Below are 20,443 nucleotides of genomic sequence, written 5' to 3'. Positions count from 1 at the left end.
TCAGTTTGCTGCCAAAATAAAAGATCAACATTCTTCTACAGATTAGTCTTGCTGGGAAAGTGGTATAAAGGATGAGCTCAAATTGCAGATATTTGTGTAACTTGGTGAAATCACATGTCTGAAGCATCCCCATATGAATGACCCAACTTCTGCTAATACAGAGGGCTGTCCCTGTCCTGCAGTATCTGGTTTTCTCCAGCAAACGGTGAACAGTCACTTATTTGCATGCAATCCACTGTCAAATGTTTATGGGGCCAACAATTTTTGACTGATTTTTTAAAAAAAAAAGTTGTGAACAATGATGGCCAAACAGATTGTAAAGTGTTTTTGTTATGGTTGTCACTGCATCTGGTCAGGATGTGATCTCAGGTGCATGTCTTTATAGCATGATACCACAAAAGGAGCAAAGAATTCTGCTCTATTCACCTGGCTTTCTCCCATCTTGAACAGTGATGCCTACCGGCCTGCAGGCAACACTACTCGTCAGGCATTATTTAGCATTGATATTTGCTTCCTTGCCTCTGCTAGCACTGATAGAGAACAAGAAAGAGGGAGAGCTTGCATCCTGCACAACCATAGGACACCCCAAAGTGTTTTACAGCTGATTGATTACACCTGAAATATAGTCACTGTAACAATGTAGGGAAATGCGGCAGCCAATTTGCACACAGCAAGGGGACACAAAAAAGCAGTGATCTAATGATCAGGTGTGTTTTTTTTACTGATTTTGATTGAGGGATAAATATTGTTGAGGGCACTACCTTATAACTTCTCACGACCTCTCATGCAGGGCCTCTGTTTTGTGTCTTATCCAAAATATGGCACCTCAAACACAGCAGCAGTCCCTTTGTATTGTACTGGAATGTGAGGCTAGATTTTTGTACTCGAGTCTGGCTCAAATTACGTGGGATTAATCTTCAAAGCAAGATACTTTATACACTTGTGATCAGCTATACCATTATTTGGATAATTGAAGTGATTCGTTCCACAGTAAGAATCAATTTGGACAGACACAGGTACTTTAATAGTCAGATGTTTAATCAGTCAGTTATGTCTGGTCTGCTTGTTAGATACTTAAAAAATCCCTTTTTCAACTTTACAAATCATCTCCATAGGGAGTCCTAAGAATTTCTCCTTTAGTTAAACAGCAGGATAACATATTTATCCCGTTCACCTTGACAACTCTATGTTCACTTGGCGCATACTGGCCAATTATCCAGTTTTTCTATAAATTTTTCAGTTTTCCGACAATTCCGGTCTGTAACCAGTGGCCTGTTCAAGTATTGTGTTCTAGGTCATTGTTACTACCACACATTTAAAGGGCAAGTTGCGTTGTAGGTTTATAACTAGTTTTCAACCACAGTGGGTCAGTTCCTGTGGCCCCATTAGTGTGATCCTTGCCATGACTGGCCACCGGTTGGTTTTTTAGGTTGTTATTCCTAGGGAAACATGGGCACGTATGCTGGTCTCTGTAACCTGTTCTTTCCTGGCATGATCAGTCACCTGTACCACTCACACTCTTCACATTTCCCCCCACTAATACCCTCCCAACCCTCAGATGTACATTCTCCTGGGAGAGTGAAAAATAACAGGAAAAAGTACCAATTTCGGAAAATGCGGGGAATTTCTTAACACCCCCCCCCCCCCCGCCAAAAGAAACAATCAGATAACTTTCGAGAGACCAAGGTTACTGGGTGATGCAACCCCAGAAAACATACTAAATTCCTGTGCCACACTCAGGAATTCATCTAGTGCCCTTATGATGTGAATCACACTCGGTGCAGGTGCCAGCAACTTATCCCAGTGGCGGTTGATTCTCTGAAAAGAAGTGACTCTGAGCATCTAACTATTTTTTTATTTACATAACTTGCACTGTCTTATAATCTTCCTAAGCTATTGAATGTAAATAGTACTGGAGCAAGTCTAACGCTTTTGCTGTTTTTAAAGCTCTCATCAAATCTCCTCCAAATCTTTGATTTTATAAAATATAAATCCGTATCTGAGTCCACCCCAATAACTTAAGGCCCTAATACTAGAAGGGATAGTATTTCTTTAATGTTGTCAGGCTGTGAAGTGTTTGGTGGATTTGTTGATGAATATAGCTGTGCTGGTTTAACATTGGTATGCAAGGAACTGGAAGAAGCACACTGAAGGTTCATTTGCTTTGGATCTGTAATTCCTCATATTCAAACTTCTGTATAAAGGAGGAGGCTTATAGTTCACAATCTTTTTTTTTAATGGCCTTAAGGAAAATTGTTGAGTCTGTCCTGGCTATTACTTTATCAATCGTCACACTACAGAGATGGTTTGATATTCCCTTCCTTTTAAATATAATTGTCTCTTATTTACCAGACCTTCACCGTCTTTCCTCTCTTATTTATAATGGTTCTAAGACGTTCACCCTTTGTAGCTGCTGTGGTGGTACCTCCAGATATGGGGAGAATAAATTGCACTCAGAGAATAGGGAAGATCATCAAAGATGGGTAATCTTAATGTTTTTTAGTACCCTTTTAAAATGACTCATCCTCCACTTCCTCTGCTGAGCCAAAACTTGGCAACTTCTTAATACTTCTTGACTGTACTGTTCAATTCTCTAGGTGACCAAACAACATTAGATGAGGAATAAAATGAAATGGGTAAAAGAGAAAAAGGGAAAAAATGATATGATCTCACTATCATTACCTCCAATCTGCCCTGGTTCCCTTTGCATCTGGCACCCTCTGTCTTTACCTGCAATCTTTTGTATCTTCTTCTTTCCTAGACTTGACTTGTAGGGTTACGTTAGGGAGTGAAACAAAAATTGTAAATCAAACCCATCAGGTACATTTTACATTGCAATTCACTGGTGTTGTCCTTTTAGTTTACAGTTTTTTGTGTGAAGTAAACATGTACATGGGACACCTGAGATATGACAAACATGCCTCAACTTTTTTTCAGATAGAATTTGGTGCATTCTTAGGCTTTGCATAGGTTTGAAAATACACTCTGACCACATGATTAAACTGAAAACCCACTTTATCCATAATGTTTTATCAGACTGCATAGTTGTTAATAGGAACTATTGTATCTGACCAAAACAAGGTATAGCCCCCCCATTAACCTCATGTATGCTTTTTCTTAGGAATGGGCAGCAGATAACATCACAAGGCAGAATATTGAAGACACTGTGCTGTATGGATATTATAGTAGGTATTCTGATTTTTTAATTGTTTAGCAAATTTAATTTTACAACATACTTAAATCCTTGGTGGAGTTCAGGAAAATTGGTAATGGAGCAGGGTTGATTTTTCTGACAGTTGTTATTTTGAAGAGATGTTTGTGTTGGGGTGTTCTCTGTTCTTTTCTCCTGCAGTATTCCTGGTGCACAAAAAAAAAATTCTTTGTTTTGGTCTTCCTTCCAGCTTGTAAAATACTGTACTTATTGAAAGGTCATTTCTGAAACTTAATTTGATTGAATTTGCATGGAAGTTGCCCATACTGGCTCTTCGTTGCTGCATGCTTTGGGAAATGGCTTACTGGAGAATATCAAGCAGATTTTGATGAATGGTGACTCAAATGATCAGCTGGAGGAGGAATCCGTGTCAGGCTTAGTGTTATGATGTGGCCAATCAAAGTGGCAAATAGATGGCTAATAGTTACCATTGATGTGGTAGAATTTAGAAGAAATTTTGAGATAAAAAAGACTATTAATTTCAGGAAAGAAGACTTTTTGAGGGTTTGAGGAAGGCATGCTATTGCTTATGGTACATACAGTGAGGAAACAGAACAGGTTTAATGATGTAACTGGAAAACTGCAAAGCAAGTACATTTCACTGGGTTAGAAGTACCGTTGTTGCCAAATGGGCAATAAGAGATGCAATGCTGGGGATAAGGGAATCAACAATAAATTTATTTTAAATATAAACTACAGCTATGATCAAAGGCAAGGTTGAGCATGGGGACAGGGTAAGAGGCAATGAAGTCTATTAGAAGAGACAAATTATTTAGAAAGAAAATAAGACATACATCTATGTAGAGCCTCTTGCAACCTCAGGATGTCCCAAAAGACTTTACAGCCAATGAAGCACTGGTGCAGCAGCCAATTTGTGCAAAGCAAACTCTTCCGAAAAAGAAGTGCAATAACGACAAGATAATTTGTTATCAATTTTAGCGATGTTGATTGTGAGAGAAATGTTGGTTAAGATTGCCCTGCTCTTTGAAATAGTGCCATGGGATCTTTAACATCCACTGAGAGAACAGCCAGAGCCTTGGTTTAGTATGACATTGGCAAAAACAGCACCTCCGACAGTGTAGCTGTCCCTTCATTACTGCACTGGAGGGTCAGCCTAGAATTTTGTACACAAGTTTCTGGAGTAGGCCTTGAACCCCAATCTTGTGTCTCAGGCGAGAGTGATACCCACTGAGTCACAGCTGACCACAGGATACATATTGGAATTGTGAAAGATTTTTATAAATATTCTTGGAGACAGCATTAGGACATTTAAATCAGAGCTAGCTGTTCTCCTAGTTGAACATGACGCTGACAATATGGAAGGTTGCCTCAGTATGTCCTATCCACACGAAATTAGCATGTATCTAACCTGGCCAATTATAGGGCGTCAGCCACCTTATCATTCGGAAATTAATCAAAGGAGGAATAATGCCTTCACAACAGCTAGACACCATTGACCTGCATAGCAATGTTCATTTTGGGCTTTGCTTGAGCTACTTAGCTCCAGACCTCATGAGAGCCTTGGTACAGACTTTTTAATAACTGAACATCAAGGAAGAGATGAGAAGACCTGCCCTCAACATTGAGGCAACATTTGGCTGTGGTCCCAAGCAGCTTCAGAAAACCTGAAGTCAGTGAGAGTCAAAGATCCAATGTTTGGAGTCATGAATGATGCAACAAAAAGGAATGAAAGCAAAATACTGCGGATGCTGGAAATCTGAAAAGGCTGGAAAAACTCAGCAGGGCTGACATCATCTGCGGAGAGAAAGACAAAGTTAACGATTCGAGTCCAAATGACTCCTCTTCAGAGCTAAAGAGAAGTAGAAAGGGGGTGGAGCAGGTCAAGCAGGATAGAAGGTCAGTGATAGATGGGAGCTAACGAGAGATTGACGGATGTCATGGACACAAGACAAAGGGAGTGTTAATGATAGTGGTAAGGATTAACAAAAGTGCTGATAGTGGCATGAAGATAATATAGCAAAATGTGTGAATAGCAGAACAAGGGTCAGCACTCTGTGAAAGAACAACATAGAACAAGGGACTGATGGCCCTTTTGGGAGTGGAGTGGGGCAAGGGGGCAGTGGTTGGGGAAAAAGGAAATGGAATGGTTGTGATTGTCCAATTGTCACAGTCGCAAGACATCTCTGCAGGAGTGTCCTGGGCCTAACTGTCTTCAGCTGCTTCATCAAGCGCCTTCCTTCTGGTCAGAAGTGGGTCTGTACAGTGTTCAGCTTCATTCAGAGCTCTTCCAGTAATGAAAGCATCAATATTGTGAGCACACTATCATTAAATTGTCCTCGAGCCTCACTATCCTGATTTGTACAAGTAAGTGTACAAGCCTTTGATAGTAATGGGCACGTTTGACAGCTGGTGTTCTTGAAGGGGATGAGACCTAAATTGTGGTTGGATGTCTGTGGCCTGTGGGATTGGCTGGATGGATGAAAATAGGCTTTTTCATCTTAGGTTCTTGTTCTCCTATAGTTGGGCATTAGGTGTTAAATTGGCCACAGGTATATTTTTCTCTGAAATTTTGATTCCCACTGCAGTTAACCTTTTTTAGTGATTGGGGAGTGTGATACATTTAGCAATGAGCATCAATGGGCTTGATGGTTTTTTTCCTGCCCCTTTTATCTCTCATTTCAGCAACATGTTACATTTTGAGAAAACGGCTCCTACAGTGCCTGCTTCAGTTTGATGGTGGCTTCGTGCTCTCATACTGTAACCATTGGTCTCAAGTGCTGCATTGGCCAGTGTCACTAAGCACATATCACTAACAAAATCTTCTAAAGCACTTGGATGTATCACAAGATGAATGGGTGAAAATCCTTTAACCCGAATGTAACCTTGGAAGACATCTATTGAGAGAGGTGACTTTCTCAGCATCTTTTATCCAAGTCTCATTTCTTCACTAATTTCTACATAGCCAAACAGCTCCATATCAACATCTAGCAAAGATGCCATCTTAAATTAAAGGTTGAGAAGAGTTAGTTCTTGCCTCTCTTGTCACCAGCACTGTCACTCTTGATCTGCTTTAAAATAGTATGGGAAAACTTGGTACAGCTTCCTGCAGTTGTCTTTAGCAGATAATGTTCTCAGGACTCCTGAAGAAATTTGGCTTTGTACAGCTTTTGCCGGACTGTTGCCAGTGGTCTTTGTTCTTCTCTGTTTATTTCCACTCCAGCTATATAACAAACAGTTGCCATTAACCTTGTGAAAGAAAAGGTCCTGGGCAACTGGCAATGTGTCAGCTTTCTTTATATCCTCGATGCCCAGTGCACCCACGCATTTGCCAACTGCATAATACAGATCCTTGTGCGAGGGGCTTTGGTCAAGAGAAACGTCTGTCATGTATAAGACTGTCCCTCTAGGATTCTGGTAATAGGTGAAAGCGATTGTGCTGTCACTGGTTTCTATATTGTGCTTTCACAGAGCACTGACCCTTCTGCTATTAATGCATTCTGCTCTTATCTTTATGCCACTACCAGCACCTCCTTTACTCTTTGTCTTGTGTCCATGACACCTTTGTCAATCACTCCTTAGCTCCCACCTATCCCTGGCCTTCTATTTTGCTCCACCTCTTCCACTCCCTCTTAAACAGTATAAAATCCATCACATTTACGCTTCTCTTTAACTCTGAAGAAGTCACACAGACTCGAAACGTTACCTCTGTTTCTCTCTCCACAGATGCTGCTAGATCTGCTGAGTTTTTCCTCTATGCCTCTATATTTAAGAAGCATTTGGATGTGCACTTGCGATCGCATGGCATGCAAGGCTTTGGGTCTAGTGCTGGAAAATGGGATTAGAATAGTTAGGTCCTTGTTTGACCGGCGCAGACGCGATGGGCAGAAGGGCCTTTTTCTGTGCTGCAGACGTTTACGACTTTTTGTTTTTATCTTGGTAATAGGTGTTTGAGGGAATTTTGTTTCCCTGCAGTGGCTTTCCATTTTGTTGCAAATCCACCTTGTCGCAAACATTTCAATCTATAAAACTTGGAAAAGCTCATGAGCTTCAAAAAATGATGTACCACTGAAAACCAAACACTGATTACAGACCCATGACCAAGGCCAGTCAATAAATTTAAATTCCTTTTCATAATGTTGGAATTATGGAATTTTATTATTGATAACGAATCATGTTTATTTGTTTAGATTTGTGTGTCTGTAGTTAATGCGATGCATCGAGTATGTTAGCATAGTGGGTGGTGCGGAGTGGTCAGTCTGCTTGTCGCCTATTACTTTTAGCTCTTGCTGCTGGCTATCAGTATAACTATTGTGAAAAGAGAACTGAGTGCGTAGGCTTCTCCTGCCAGTATATAGTGTTGTGATGTGGCAGATGATGTGTGCCAGGCGGATCAAATCCATGAGGGAAACTTGATCCTGCTATCATAACGGTTTTGCAATTTCAATTTATTTCGAGATGTGTGCATTGAATTCAGAAGTGATAAGTCCACTGAGACCTTTAGAGATTTTTTAAAAAAGCTAAATTAAAATATCTATTAACAAAAGAAAAGGTGTCAAACACATACGTAAGATTCCAGTTACTTAATACTATAGCAAATATTCAAATTCCTACCTAACCTGACTCCCAAATATACCCAAAGGGTGTAAGGCAACAGTCCAGACTATATTTTAAAATTAAAACAAAACAGGCCAGCACAATTACCACCTCTAAGGGCTGGATGCAACAGACTCATGCAGTCATGGCTGGAGGCGTTTCTAAGGCTGTTTTGCAAGCTTCTGCTAGATGTCACAGGGCCTCTTTCAATATGTTTCATTTCATTCTCCCTTACATACATTTTCTCTCTTTTTAATCTGTAAATTCCATTGTCCCATATGTCTTTGAAAATGTACTTTCCCATAATATAAAACTTTTCATGGTGCTAATATTGGCAGTAAGCTGTGGGAAAGATAAATGCACTGCTTGGCCTAGCTCTCCTGGCTAGGTGTAAGCATCTTACTATTGCTTTGAAATTCAAACTGCCCCAATTTATCTAAAAATGCAAATTCTCCTTGCACTTTACATTCTAAGTTATCAGCCATGTTTATGTATTTAGCATTTCAGACCTTGAGACCAGCTGTCTCCAATTCAATTAAATCTCTCTCTCTCACTTTCTCACACACACACACACACACACACACACACACACAATTAACCTACTTTTATAATAAATCACGATAATAATATGAAAATTATTATACTTTCGTAACAAGAGGGCTTGCTGATGAAGAGGCTATGTAGTGCCTTCCTGTGATGACATACATAAACTTAGTACCTTTCTTTCTCTCTCTCTCTCTCTCTCTCTCTCTCTCTCTCTCTCTCTCTCTCTCTCTCTCTCTCTCTCTCGAGAGAGAGAAACGTTAAGGAAATAAGCCCTGACAGAAAATTCAGAACGGAGTCCCATAGGCGGTAATCTGTCCTCTATCAGGCAGCTTTCTGGGTACTGAGCAGTACTGATTTCAACTCCAGTTTCGTGGTTTACATTGGCACAACAAGGGAAGAAACATTTACCGGTTGTAAGCTGTCGCTCGATTGGCGTAGTTCACGAGCCAGGGGTTGCTTCTGACAGTGAGAGAGTTTCATTGGATAGGGAGAGGTGGTGGAGTAGTGGTATTGTCACTGGACTGATAATCCCGAGACCCAGGGTAATGCTCTGGGAACCCGAGTTCGAATCCCACCATGGCAGATGGTGGAATTTGAATTCAATAAAAACCTGGAGTTAAAACATCTAATGATGACCATGAAACCATTGCCGATTGTTGTAAAAACCCATCTGGTTCACTAATGTCCTTTAGAGAAGGAAATCTGCTGTCCTTACCTGGTCTGGCCTACATGTGACTCCAGACCCACATTAATGTGGTTGACTCTTAAAAATGCCCTCTGAACAAGGGCAATTAGGGATGGGCAATAAATGCTGCAACACAGCATTGCTGTGAACAAATATAAAAAAAAGCTACTGCCTGCCTCAAGCTGGGCAGCCTCCTGTCAGTTGGGTGCTGCCCCACCACAGCCTGCTTGCTTCAATGGGTGTTTGGAGCTTAGAGAGTCATCTGTAAACTGGCAGGTTGCTAATTTATGCATCAAGACAAACTCAACAAAGGAGACACTAGCCTTTTGCACCGTAAGCTGGAAAGAAAGCGCAATGCGTCCTGGACTTACAACCTTCTGCAGGTTACTGCACACAAGACAGCTGTGATCGATAAAGAACTTACAAGGCTCACTGTGGACATTGATCTACTGCAAGAAACTAGGCTCACTCAAACTGGATTCCTTAAAGAGAAACACTACATGTCCTCCTGGCAGGGGAAAATGCAAGAGGCCACATGTGAGAATGGAGTGGGTTTCGCTGTGAAAAACACTTTGTGGTTATTGAACCCTCCCCTCACCGAGGGCTCAGAGATCCTTCTTACACTTCGCTTGTCAACGAGTGCGGGCCCAGCTAACCTCGTATGCATGTATGCCCCAACACTCGCCTCCACCCCAGAGATCAAGGATCAATTCTGAGGCACTTGATGCTGCCATCAGCAAAATTCAAAGCACCGAGCGATTGTACCTTCTAGGGGACTTCAACTTAAGGGTGGGTAAGAACTATGCAGCTTGGTTGGTTCAGAACCTGATTGGTTCTGATGAAGAGTCATTCAGACTCGAAACGTTAACTGTATTCCTCTCCGCAGATGCTGTCAGACCTGCCGAGTTTTTCCAGGTATTTTTGTTTTTGTTCTAGATTTCCAGCATCTGCAGTATTTTGCTTTCATGCAGCTTGGCCAATGTTCAAAGGGCACCAGGGAATCGGCAAGATTCACGAAAATGGACAGAGGTTGCTGGAGCTATGCTGTTACCGCGTGATGAACAGCTACTTCCAAACTAAGCCATGCCACAAGATGTTCTGGAGACATCTGAGATCACATCACTGGCACCAGCAAGATCTCATCATCATCAGACGTACCACCCTCAACTGTATCATCACTCATAGTGTCACAGTCAGCCCTACCTGGTGTGTAGCAAAGTTGGGCTTCACCAAAGGAAACTAAACCTCTTGTTATGGTGCACAGTTATATTACAAAATTTTACAAAACTGTTTTAAATGTTACATTTTTTTAAAAAAAAGCCTTGGACTGAATTTAAAAACTGTTTCAAAATGGCTCCAAGCCAGCAGACAGAATTGTGGATTTCAGACTGGATCTCCTCTTCTGAGAGGATTCTGGTTTACTGTGGTCTAGTCGAGGAGATAATGAAGCTTTGTTGACGTCTCGTTGTAAGAATGTAAATTGTGTCTTGACCAGGACAAAAGCTAAGGACTGTTCTCCCTTATAGGGAGATGACTTGGTATTTTGTACAGGTCACATGATAACAGTGGGCATCTTAGCTTACCTGCAAAAAGCATTGAAAAGAATCTTCTTGAACTACAAGCGCCCAGAAACAAAATCTCTATGCTCTCATAGCTGCCAAAATCAAGTCTCAGCAGAGTGCTTGGCACTGGGCCAGTTAATGTTGGTTGAAACTCTGAAACAGTATACAATCTGAGGATGCAGAGGGATGTATGAAGGAATCAAGAAAGCAACAGGCCTGGTAGCAACCAAATCAGCTCCCTTGAAGACAAAGACAGGGATGATCATCACTGAACCTAGCAAGCAGATGGGAAGGTGGGTAGAGCACTAACTCAAATTCTACGCAATGGAGAATGTTGTCACTGAAGAGGCTCTGGGCACCATTCCAGCCTTTCCTGTCATGGAGGAGTTGGACAGCAAGCCCATGCACTGCTGTGGCATCTCCATGAACTTTTGTGTCTCTGCTGGAAGGAATGATTTGTGCCCCAAGATGTGTGTGATGCAAATATAGTGACCTTGTACAAAAACAGAGGGGATCACAGTGACTGCAACCAAGACTGAGGCATCTCCTTGTTAAGTATTGTGGGGAAGGTCTTTACTCGTGTTGCTCTATCCAGATTGCAGACCCTGGCTCCTCGTTATCTACCCTGATCTCGGTGTAGTTTCAGAACTGGCAGATTGACAGTTAACATGATTTTCTCACTTTGGCAGTTGTCGGATGAGTGCTGGCCTTCGACTTGTGAGCAGAGACAGACTCTTTAAACTTCTGTGGAAAACAGGCTGCCTGCCTGGACTCCTGGGCATCATTTCTTTGTCAGTTACAATGGAGCATTATTGGAGGCTTTCAAGATCAGCAGTGGGGTAAAGCAGGGCTGTGTCCTGGCACCAGCTCTCTTTGGCATCTTTTTCTTCATGCTGCTATTGTACACTTTCAGTGACTCAAATGAGGTGTCTACCTGCATGCCAGAGTTGGAAGGAAAGCTATTCAACTTGGCAAGACTGCACACCAAGACCAAAGTGCATAACGTCCTAGTTTGAGTTGCTGTTTATTGATGACACCGCGCTGGCATCCCACACTGAATTTCACTTGCGACAGTTTGTAGATCAGTTCCCCTGGGCACTCGAGTTTGGGCTGATAATCAATGTCAAGAAAATCAAAGTTATGGCCAGGATTTAGAGACCCCACCTTCCATCAACATCAATAGCCTCACTCTAGAGGATGTCAGCAGCTTCACAGACCTTGGATCAACAATTACCAGCAACCTGTCCCTTGATGCCGAAATCAGCACCAGGATTGCCAAGGCTGCAGCTATCATGTCAAAATTGAGAAGTCGAGTGTGAACCAACAGCAAACTAACCGAAAATACAAAGCTCCGCGTGTGCCAGGCTTGTATTTTCAGCATCCTCCTTTACAAGGCATGGACAACGTATGCAAGCCAAGAAAAGTGGCTGACAGTTTCCACCTCTGATGCCTCAGACAAATACTGGGCAGCTCCTGCCAAGACAGAGTGCCGAGCATGGAAGTACATCAGCGTGCAGGGATCCCCAGCTTGTTTGCCCTCCTGAGTCAGCAGCGACTCTTTTGGCTGGGTTATGTGAGCCGAATGGATAACAGCCCCATCCCCGCACTCGTGCTCTATGGCGAGCTTGCTATTGGCATGAGACCAACAGGTCGCCCATTTCTGCGATGCAAGCGAGACTTTGAGTTGACTGCGATTGGAGTCGATGCATGGCATGTCCTTGCTGTTGACTAGAGTGCCGAGAACCAAGCAGTCAGGAAGAGTGTGGAAAAGAAATGACCAGATGGCAGAAAAGAGAGCCTGTCGGATGGGAAAAAAAAACATCAGTTGACCTCGGATGAACACTATTTATCTGTGCCAGCTGCGGAAGGAACTGCCACTCATCAATCTGCTTCTACGGCCAAAACAGACTATGTTCAATACAGAAGTAACATACACCCTGGGCATAGTCCATCATCTCCTGAGGCAGACGGATGCCAATATATCAATATTGTACGTTTGGATTCAGCTTCCACAATTTGTTTTTCTGTGAAAACAATTGACTTGGCGTACAAAAAGTTGTAGCTACAGTGGGACATCATCATTCATGACTTAAGCTGCAGCTAGAGCCACATCAATTGTAAAAATGCTATTGTGTGCAAATATGTAATTTTTGATCTGAATTTAGAAATTTGGATGGGGATAATGAACCCTGGAGCAAAATTTATTTCCTAATGTGTATTACATAAATCTTGATGTTTGCAGATGCCACGTTAGGAAAGGGAGAACATGAAGGTGCCCTTCTCTGGGAATAAGTGCCACTGTGGACAAGAGTTTTGTGAAGACTAGTTTGCCAGCATAAACCTGTGAAGGAAAATATTTGTGCTGGTAGTTTACTCATTAATTGTGAAGTCAAGCTTTACTACTAAAACATGTTGGTGAAACCACCTAAAAACAAAAAGTGGCTAAGTTGCTTGAAGATGAAGAATGAAGTTTGACCACCTGACTTCCCTCTCTGACCCCCAAGTTTGCTGATTATTGTTAACGGTTATCTTTCCTCAGGTACCATTCCCTTTTCCTTCAAATCTGCTAGATCCATCTGTCCTTGTAAATTGCTGCCCATTTCCAACTTTGTTTTCTTCTCCATACTCCTTGAAAATGCTGTCACCTCCCAAATCAATGGCCAACTTTCCCAGAATGCTATGTTTGAATTTGTCCAATTCAACTTCCGCCAGCTACAGTACTGAAACAGTTATTATCAAAGTCACACAACATCCTATGCTCTTTGCCCATCTCAACCAGCCTGCAGCCTTTGCATTGGTTGACTACACATTCCTCCTCCAGCTCTCATCCAGTTTGGTGGGACTGGACTCACCTGGTTCCATTCTTATCTACACTGTCATAGCCAGAGGTTTGCCTGCAATGGCTTCTCTTCTTACTGCTGAACCATTAAAAATTTTCTCCAACCAAATGTGGAAAAGACTGAAGCCATTGCCTTCAGTTCTCCTCCACCAACTCTGTTCCCCAGTCACTGACTCCATCCCGCTCCCTGGTAGCTGTCTGAGGCTGAACCAAACCAGACTGTTGACAACCTTGGTATTGTATCTGACTCTGAGATGAGCTACTGACCACATATCCAGGCCATCACTAAGGTTGCTTATTTCCACCTCCATAACATCGTCTGACTCTGCCCCTGTCTCAGCTCATCTGCTGCTGAAACCCTCATCCATGCCTTTGTTACCTCTGCACTTGACTATTCCAGTGCACTAGAGGCAAACGTCCCACCTTTCCACCCTTTGTAAACTTGAGACCATCCAAACTCTGCTGCCTATGTCCAAACTCCCACCAGGTCCTGGTCAGCCATCACCCCTGTGCTTGCTGGCATTGGCTAAGCAGTGCCTTGATTTTAAAATCACCTTCGTTATCAAATGCCTCAGTGGCTTTGTCCCTTCCTATCTCTTAACCTCCTCCAGCTCTACAACCCTCCTTCAAATTTGCCATCATCACCCTTCTCAAGAAAACTCCTTCGACCGCACCTTCCAAACCTGCAACCACTACCACCTGGAACAACAAGGGCAGCAGACACATGGAAACACCACGACTATGTCACTGTTCCTTCACTGTCACCAGATCAGAATCCTGGAACTCCCTCCCTAACAGCACTGAGGGTGTACTTGAACCTCAACGACTTCAGCGATTCAAGAAGGCAGCTCACCACATCTCGAGGGTTAGTAGGGATGGGTAATAAACGCTAACCTTGTCAACAAGGTCCACATCCCATGAACAAAAAAAAATCTGCTCTTCTCTAATTCTGGCCTCTTGAGCATCCTTGATTTCAATTGCTCCATCTTTGGCGGCTGTGCCTTCAGCTGCCAAGGTCCTAAATGCTGGAATTGCTTCCCTAATTCAATCAATCTCTTTCCTTTCCCTTCAAGACACTCCTTAAAACCTACTTCTTTGACTAAGCTTTTGATCACCTGTCCTAATATCTTATGAGGCTCGGTGTCAAATACCATTTGATATTGCTCCTGTGAAATGGCTTGGGATGTTAACTATGATAAATGGTGCTATAAAAATACAAATTGTTTCTGTAAGATGCATTATTCCTTGTTATTAAAATATTTCTACACTCAGATTGCAAAAAGTGAAGTATAAAATGTCGGATAACCGTTACAAGTATGAAAGCATTGCAGCTCCATCACAGTAACCAAATAATTTCACTAGGTTGATTCAAATTTACCCATAATCTCTCAAAATGAAATTTGCACTTTCCTTGCAGCTGCTATATTATTCCCTTACTTAACATTTTTTACTTAATATTTTTTAGCTCGAAATCTAAAAACAAATCCTTTCCATTGTATAAATAAAAACATATATCGTAATTTTAAAATTATATTGCACTTGTATAATTCATAAACCCAACAGGATTCAATAGCTTTTTAACTTCAATATCCTACTCCAGTAAAGTCATAGTGGGAACCCAGGTACCATCGCCTCTTTACCAGTGTTAGATCAGTCTTTTCTGCTCTTGAGTGCAATCCCCTGACTGCCTTTTAGCTAATTTAATAGAAACTTAGAGATTTTTTGTGTAGCTTCCTTGTAAACAAAATGTTGAAGTGTACTTCTAGACAGAGACTAATTTATTAGGAAAGGAATGGGTGTAATTGTGATATAAATAGAGCGATGTACAATTACCCACCCATCATATAAATCTCCCGTTTTTCATTCCCATTGAAGTCTGTGAAAGCGAGAGAAATGTATAACAGGCAGCTGAATTGTTGCTGGTTTTACACCATCACCCAAAGTCGCAATTACCCCCTATGTTATCCACTTTCCTAAAGAGACAACCTTTCATGTCAGCCTTTCCATTTGTTTGTGAAATTTTAAGTCCCATTCAGAGATTAAAAGCTAGAGTAAGTGTTCAGCTTTGCTAGTAATCAGCCAGAGTAGATCGTCTATCTCTTACAATTTTTATAGATGATCAGTTGCTGTTTTCTTTTTAAAAAATTTTTTTTCGATAAAAATGTTTCATTTGTGTATTTGTTGGAAATATGTGAAAAAGGAACAGTGTGGAAAATCTTACAGAGCCAGATTTTGCTGTCAAAATAACAGTAAGGCTAACAGTGCTCACTGTTGCTTATATGTGAATAACTTAAGCTGAGGAGGAAATGGGCAGTTAAATACCAATATCCAAAAGTTTCTGCCCAAATTGTGTCGCCTCACTGTTGGCTTCACAAAAGCACCATTTTGCTGTCTGTCATGCATTGAATGTCATGAGTTGCTGCATTTGTATGGTTGATATGAATAACTCTGCAGCAGATATTTAGGGTTAGTAATTAGAAGTGCAAGTACCCTTTAAACGGTGTGATAAGTGGTAATTATTGTCAATCAACCTCTCCAGCACTGAACATTAACTATTACAAGTTTGAAGTTTTCTTCCTTCAAGTTTTGAATTTTTCAGAGAGATTTTTAAAAAAATGTGATTTTAGATGTTTTTTCTTCCTTTTCCTTCGTCTCTTTTCTAGCTCTCTGAATCCAAACTCTCTTTCTAGTCGCCTAACCTCGGACGGCCCGCTTCTACCTCCTACCCAAAATCCACAAACAGAACTGTCCTGGCAGACCGATCGTGTCAGCCTGTTCCTGCCCCACGGAACTCATTTCTCGTTATCTTGACTCCCTTCTCTCTCCCCTTGTCCAGTCCCTTCCCACCTACATCCGTGATTCCTCTGACACCTTACGTCACATCAACAATTTCCAGTTCCCTGGCCCCAACCGCTTCCTCTTCACCATGGACGTCCAATCCCTCTACACCTCCATCCCCCAACAGGATAGTCTGAGGGCCCTTAGCTTCTTCCTTGAACAGAGGCCCGAACAATCCCCATCCACCACTACTCTCCTCCGTCTGGCTGAACTTGTTCTCACACTGAACAATTTCTCCTTTAACTCCTCTCACTTCCTCCAAATAAAAGGTGTGGCTATGGGTACCCGCATGGGCCCCAGCTATGCCTGTCTCTTTATGGGGTATGTGGAACATTCCTTGTTCCAGTCCTACTCCGGCCCCCTCCCACGACTCTTTCTCCGGTACATCGATGATTACTTCGGTGCTGCTTCATGCTCTCGTCGGGACCTGGAAAAATTTATTACTTTTGCTTCCACTCTTCACCCCTCCATCATTTTCACATGGTCCATCTCTGACACTTCTCTTCCCTTCCTTAACCTCTCTGTCTCAATTTCTGATGATAGACTGTCCACCAATATCCATTACAAGCCTACTGACTCCCACAGCTAACTCGACTACAGCTCCTCACACCCTGCTTCCTGTAAAGACTCCATCCCATTCTCTCAGTTCCTTCGCCTCCGTCGCATCTGTTCTGATCACCACTAAACACATCTTCCCTTCACCCCCCCGGCGGCATTCCGTAGGGATCGTTCCCTCCGGGATACCCTAGTCCACTCCTCCATCACCCCTTACTCCTCAACCCCAACCTATGGCACCTCCCCATGCCCACGCAGAAGATGCAACACCTGCCCCTTCACTTCCTCTCTCCTCACCGTCCAAGGGCCCAAACACTCCTTTCAAGTGAAGCAGCATTTCACTTGCATTTCCCCTAACTTAGTCTACTGCATTCATTGCTCCCAATGCGGTCTCCTCTACATTGGAGAGACCAAACGCAAACTGGGCGACCACTTTGCAGAACATCTGTGGTCTGTCCGCAAGAAAGACCCAAACCTCCCTGTCGCTTTCCATTTTAACACTCCACCCTGCTCTCTTGCCCACATGTCTGTCCTTGGCTTGCTGCGTTGTTCAGTGAAGCCCAACGCAAACTGGAGGAACAGCACCTCATCTTCCGACTAGGCACTTTACAGCCTTCTGGGCTGAATATTGAATTCAACAACTTTAGATCTTAAACTCCCGCCCCCCCCATCCCCACCCTGTTTCTTCCCCCTCCCTTTTGTTTTTTTCAATAATTTATATAGATTTTTCTTTTCCCACCTATTTCCATTATTTTTAAATCTATAACTAATACCTTGTCAGTCTTTCCACCCCACCCCCACTAGAGCTGTACCTTGAGTGTCCTGCCATCCATTCTTAATTAGCACTTTTCTTAGATAATATCACCACCTTCAACACCTCTTTGATCCTTTTGTCTGTGACATCTTTTGATTATCTGCTCCTATCACTGCTTGCTTGTCCCTACAACCACCCCACCCTCAACTTCTCTCCCCCCGCCCCCCACCTTAAACCAGCTTATATTTCACCCCTCTCCTAACTACACTTAGTTCTGTTGAAGGGTCATGTGGACTCGAAACGTCAACTCTTTTCTTCTCTGCTGATGCTGCCAGACCTGCTGAGTTTTTCCAGGTAATGCTGTTTTTGTTTTTTCTCTTTCCCTTTCTTTATTTCACTTTCTGTACCTATTTTGACATTGAATTGAACCCCTTTAATTTACCATCTCAGTCCTTCCAGTGTTTATTTCCCAATCCTTAAGCAGATACCCTGTTGGTTGCCCTGTTCACTGAGGACACAGGTGCCATGTTTCCCAAACTCCTGTTATGAGCTTGTCACTTTCAGTTACTTTGTGGATACAGATTTTGAGTTCAAGGGTGTAGGAAAATGTCTAACTAATGGTAGATGCTGTTTGATGCCCCGCTAAATAAAGACTTTTAAAAATTGGAGTTTTGATTTTAAACATTATTTAACCCTTTTCTGTCCTACCATGGAGTTGAGCTAGGTTCAGATCATATTCTGGGAAAACAATACCACGGATGGCATCCTTTTTAATGTATCTTGTAAGGCACTGTTGCCTGAAGTGGTCTCTTGTTCCTGCCCTGTGTGATCTCTGTGCATGGTGGAGCAACAATACATTTTTGTGTGTGTATGAATATCTTGTGTCATAACTTCTAAGGTTCTTAAACTCGTCACTTCCATTTCAATGTCCATGTCAGCCTTCTTTTATGCTCCTTTTAACATGATAGGTGCAGTGGCCTTCAGGCAGTTGATATTGAAATTTGTCATATACCCATTTGGGGTGCAATGGGTTAATTGATTGCATGCAGTGCTGAAAGCTGAACCTGGCCAGAAACTTGAGGCTGAAAGCTTTGCTAAGAGGATGGTTGGTAATTGAGTGGTTTTTGTTTAATAACTGAGCTGTGGTAAGAAGATTGAAATGGACATGCTTGCAACAAAGCTCGTGGTGGGTAGCCTTGCCAAAATATTGGCATGGGTCACAGGTGGAAAGAGACAACATAAAGATGGAAGCAGGATTAATAAGCAACCTCAGTGGGACAGTGACATCAAGAGCACAGGAACAGGCAGCGAGGGGAGGGAACCATGACATGTGACTTTGTGCCAAAATTGCTTATGACATTGAACTAACTAGGTGAGACAGAATTGTCTTCCCTTCTGCTCATAGCACCATGCAACCCACCATCCCCACCCCCTTGCCCCTTTCCACCACCACTTCTTCCACCTTTGTAACACATAATGTAAGAAAACCAACATAGCCTTATCCATCTATGTTCTCAATCCTTACTTGGGGTAACTCAGTGTACCCTGGTGTAACTGTACTTGTGGAATTATTTCCGTCTTAGGACCACATAGGTAACATATTAGTGATTGTCAACCAGTGCTGGGACCTCAACTATTTACAGTCTACATTAATGACTTGGATGAAGGGACCGAATAAATGATAGCTAAATTTGTTGACGGCACCAAGGTAGGCAGGAAAGTAAGTTGTCAAGAGTCTGCAAAGCAATATAGACAAGTTAAGTGAGTGGGCAAAAATTTAGCAGATGAAAAGTAGTGTACGATTTAAATGGGGGAGGGATTGCAGAACTCAGTGGTACAGAGCAATCTGGGTGTCCTGGTACATGGATCACAACAAGTTAGTATGTAGGTACAGCAAGTGATAAGGAAGGCAAACGGAATGTTGGTGTCTATTGTAAGGGGAATAAAATGCAAAAGTAGAGAAGTTTAACTGCAGCTGTACGGGGCATTGGTGAGATCACATCTGTGGTACAGATCTGTGTACAGTTTTGGTCTCCTTTGAAAAGGATATAATTGAGTTAGAAGCAGTTCAGAGAAGGTTAACTCAACTCATTCCTGGGATGAAAAGTTGAGCAGTTTGGTCCTAAACTTAGTGGAGTTTAGAAGAATGAGATGTGATCTTGAAACACATAAGACCCTGAGAGGACTTGATACGGTGGATATCCAGAGGATGTTTCTGCTTGTGGGGGAGACCAGAACTAGGGGACACAGTTTAAGAATTAAGAAGTGTATCTTTTAAGATGGAGATTAGGAGAATTTTTTTCTCTGAGGGTCATTAGCCTGTAGAATTCTCATCCCCAGAGAGCAGTGAAGGGCTGGGTCATTGAATTTATCCAAGGCTGAGTGAAACAGATTTTTGATAGTGTGAGGAACCCGTTTTTGAAAAATTTGAATTTTGGACATTCTCTCTCCTGAGTTATTTTTAAAAGTTTGCAGCATTAATTCGGGCTGTGAATACGCCATTCTTCAAGAAACCACAGTTCAACAGAGATGTCCAACGGGAACAACTGGAAAGGGAAGAGATACAAAGAACTGCTATTGCCAGGCTAAAGACTCTTGTAGTTTGGTTTAAAAACAATTGTCCTAAGAAGTATTCTTTGAACATCTTAGTCTTTAAAACTTTCAGGGCAGGTGTGTGTGGGGTGCCTTAGAAACAGGCTGCAAGAAAAATACTCTCTTTTCCTCTCTCTGCCCCACCTTTGTGTTAAACCTTCCTCAGAAACTTGTTTTTAAAAAGTAGTTTGTTTTATAATAAATCAACTTTTTTTTGTTTACTGAAAGAAGCCTGGTTAGAGTCTGGGAATAAAGGGTAACAATCGGTCAGTTTTGTTGGTGAATTAAACATTTGAACTGCTGTTAC

At 42.2% G+C, this 20,443-nt stretch overlaps 1 protein-coding gene across 1 annotated transcript in view; it reads left to right on the top strand.

Annotated features, from left to right (window-relative positions):
* lmbrd1 (LMBR1 domain containing 1) overlaps positions 1 to 20,443 on the top strand; it is a 236,655-nt gene that overhangs the window by 18,095 nt on the left and 198,117 nt on the right. The window contains exon 3 of the mRNA XM_078541853.1: positions 3,122 to 3,185. Within this exon, the coding sequence (XP_078397979.1) occupies positions 3,122 to 3,185 (64 nt within the window). The remainder of the gene's footprint in view (positions 1 to 3,121; positions 3,186 to 20,443) is intronic.

This window comes from Cetorhinus maximus, chromosome 5 (assembly GCF_964194155.1).
Source record: "Cetorhinus maximus chromosome 5, sCetMax3.hap1.1, whole genome shotgun sequence".
NCBI lineage: Eukaryota > Metazoa > Chordata > Chondrichthyes > Lamniformes > Cetorhinidae > Cetorhinus > Cetorhinus maximus.
This window is presented reverse-complemented; position numbering and strand designations above follow the sequence as displayed.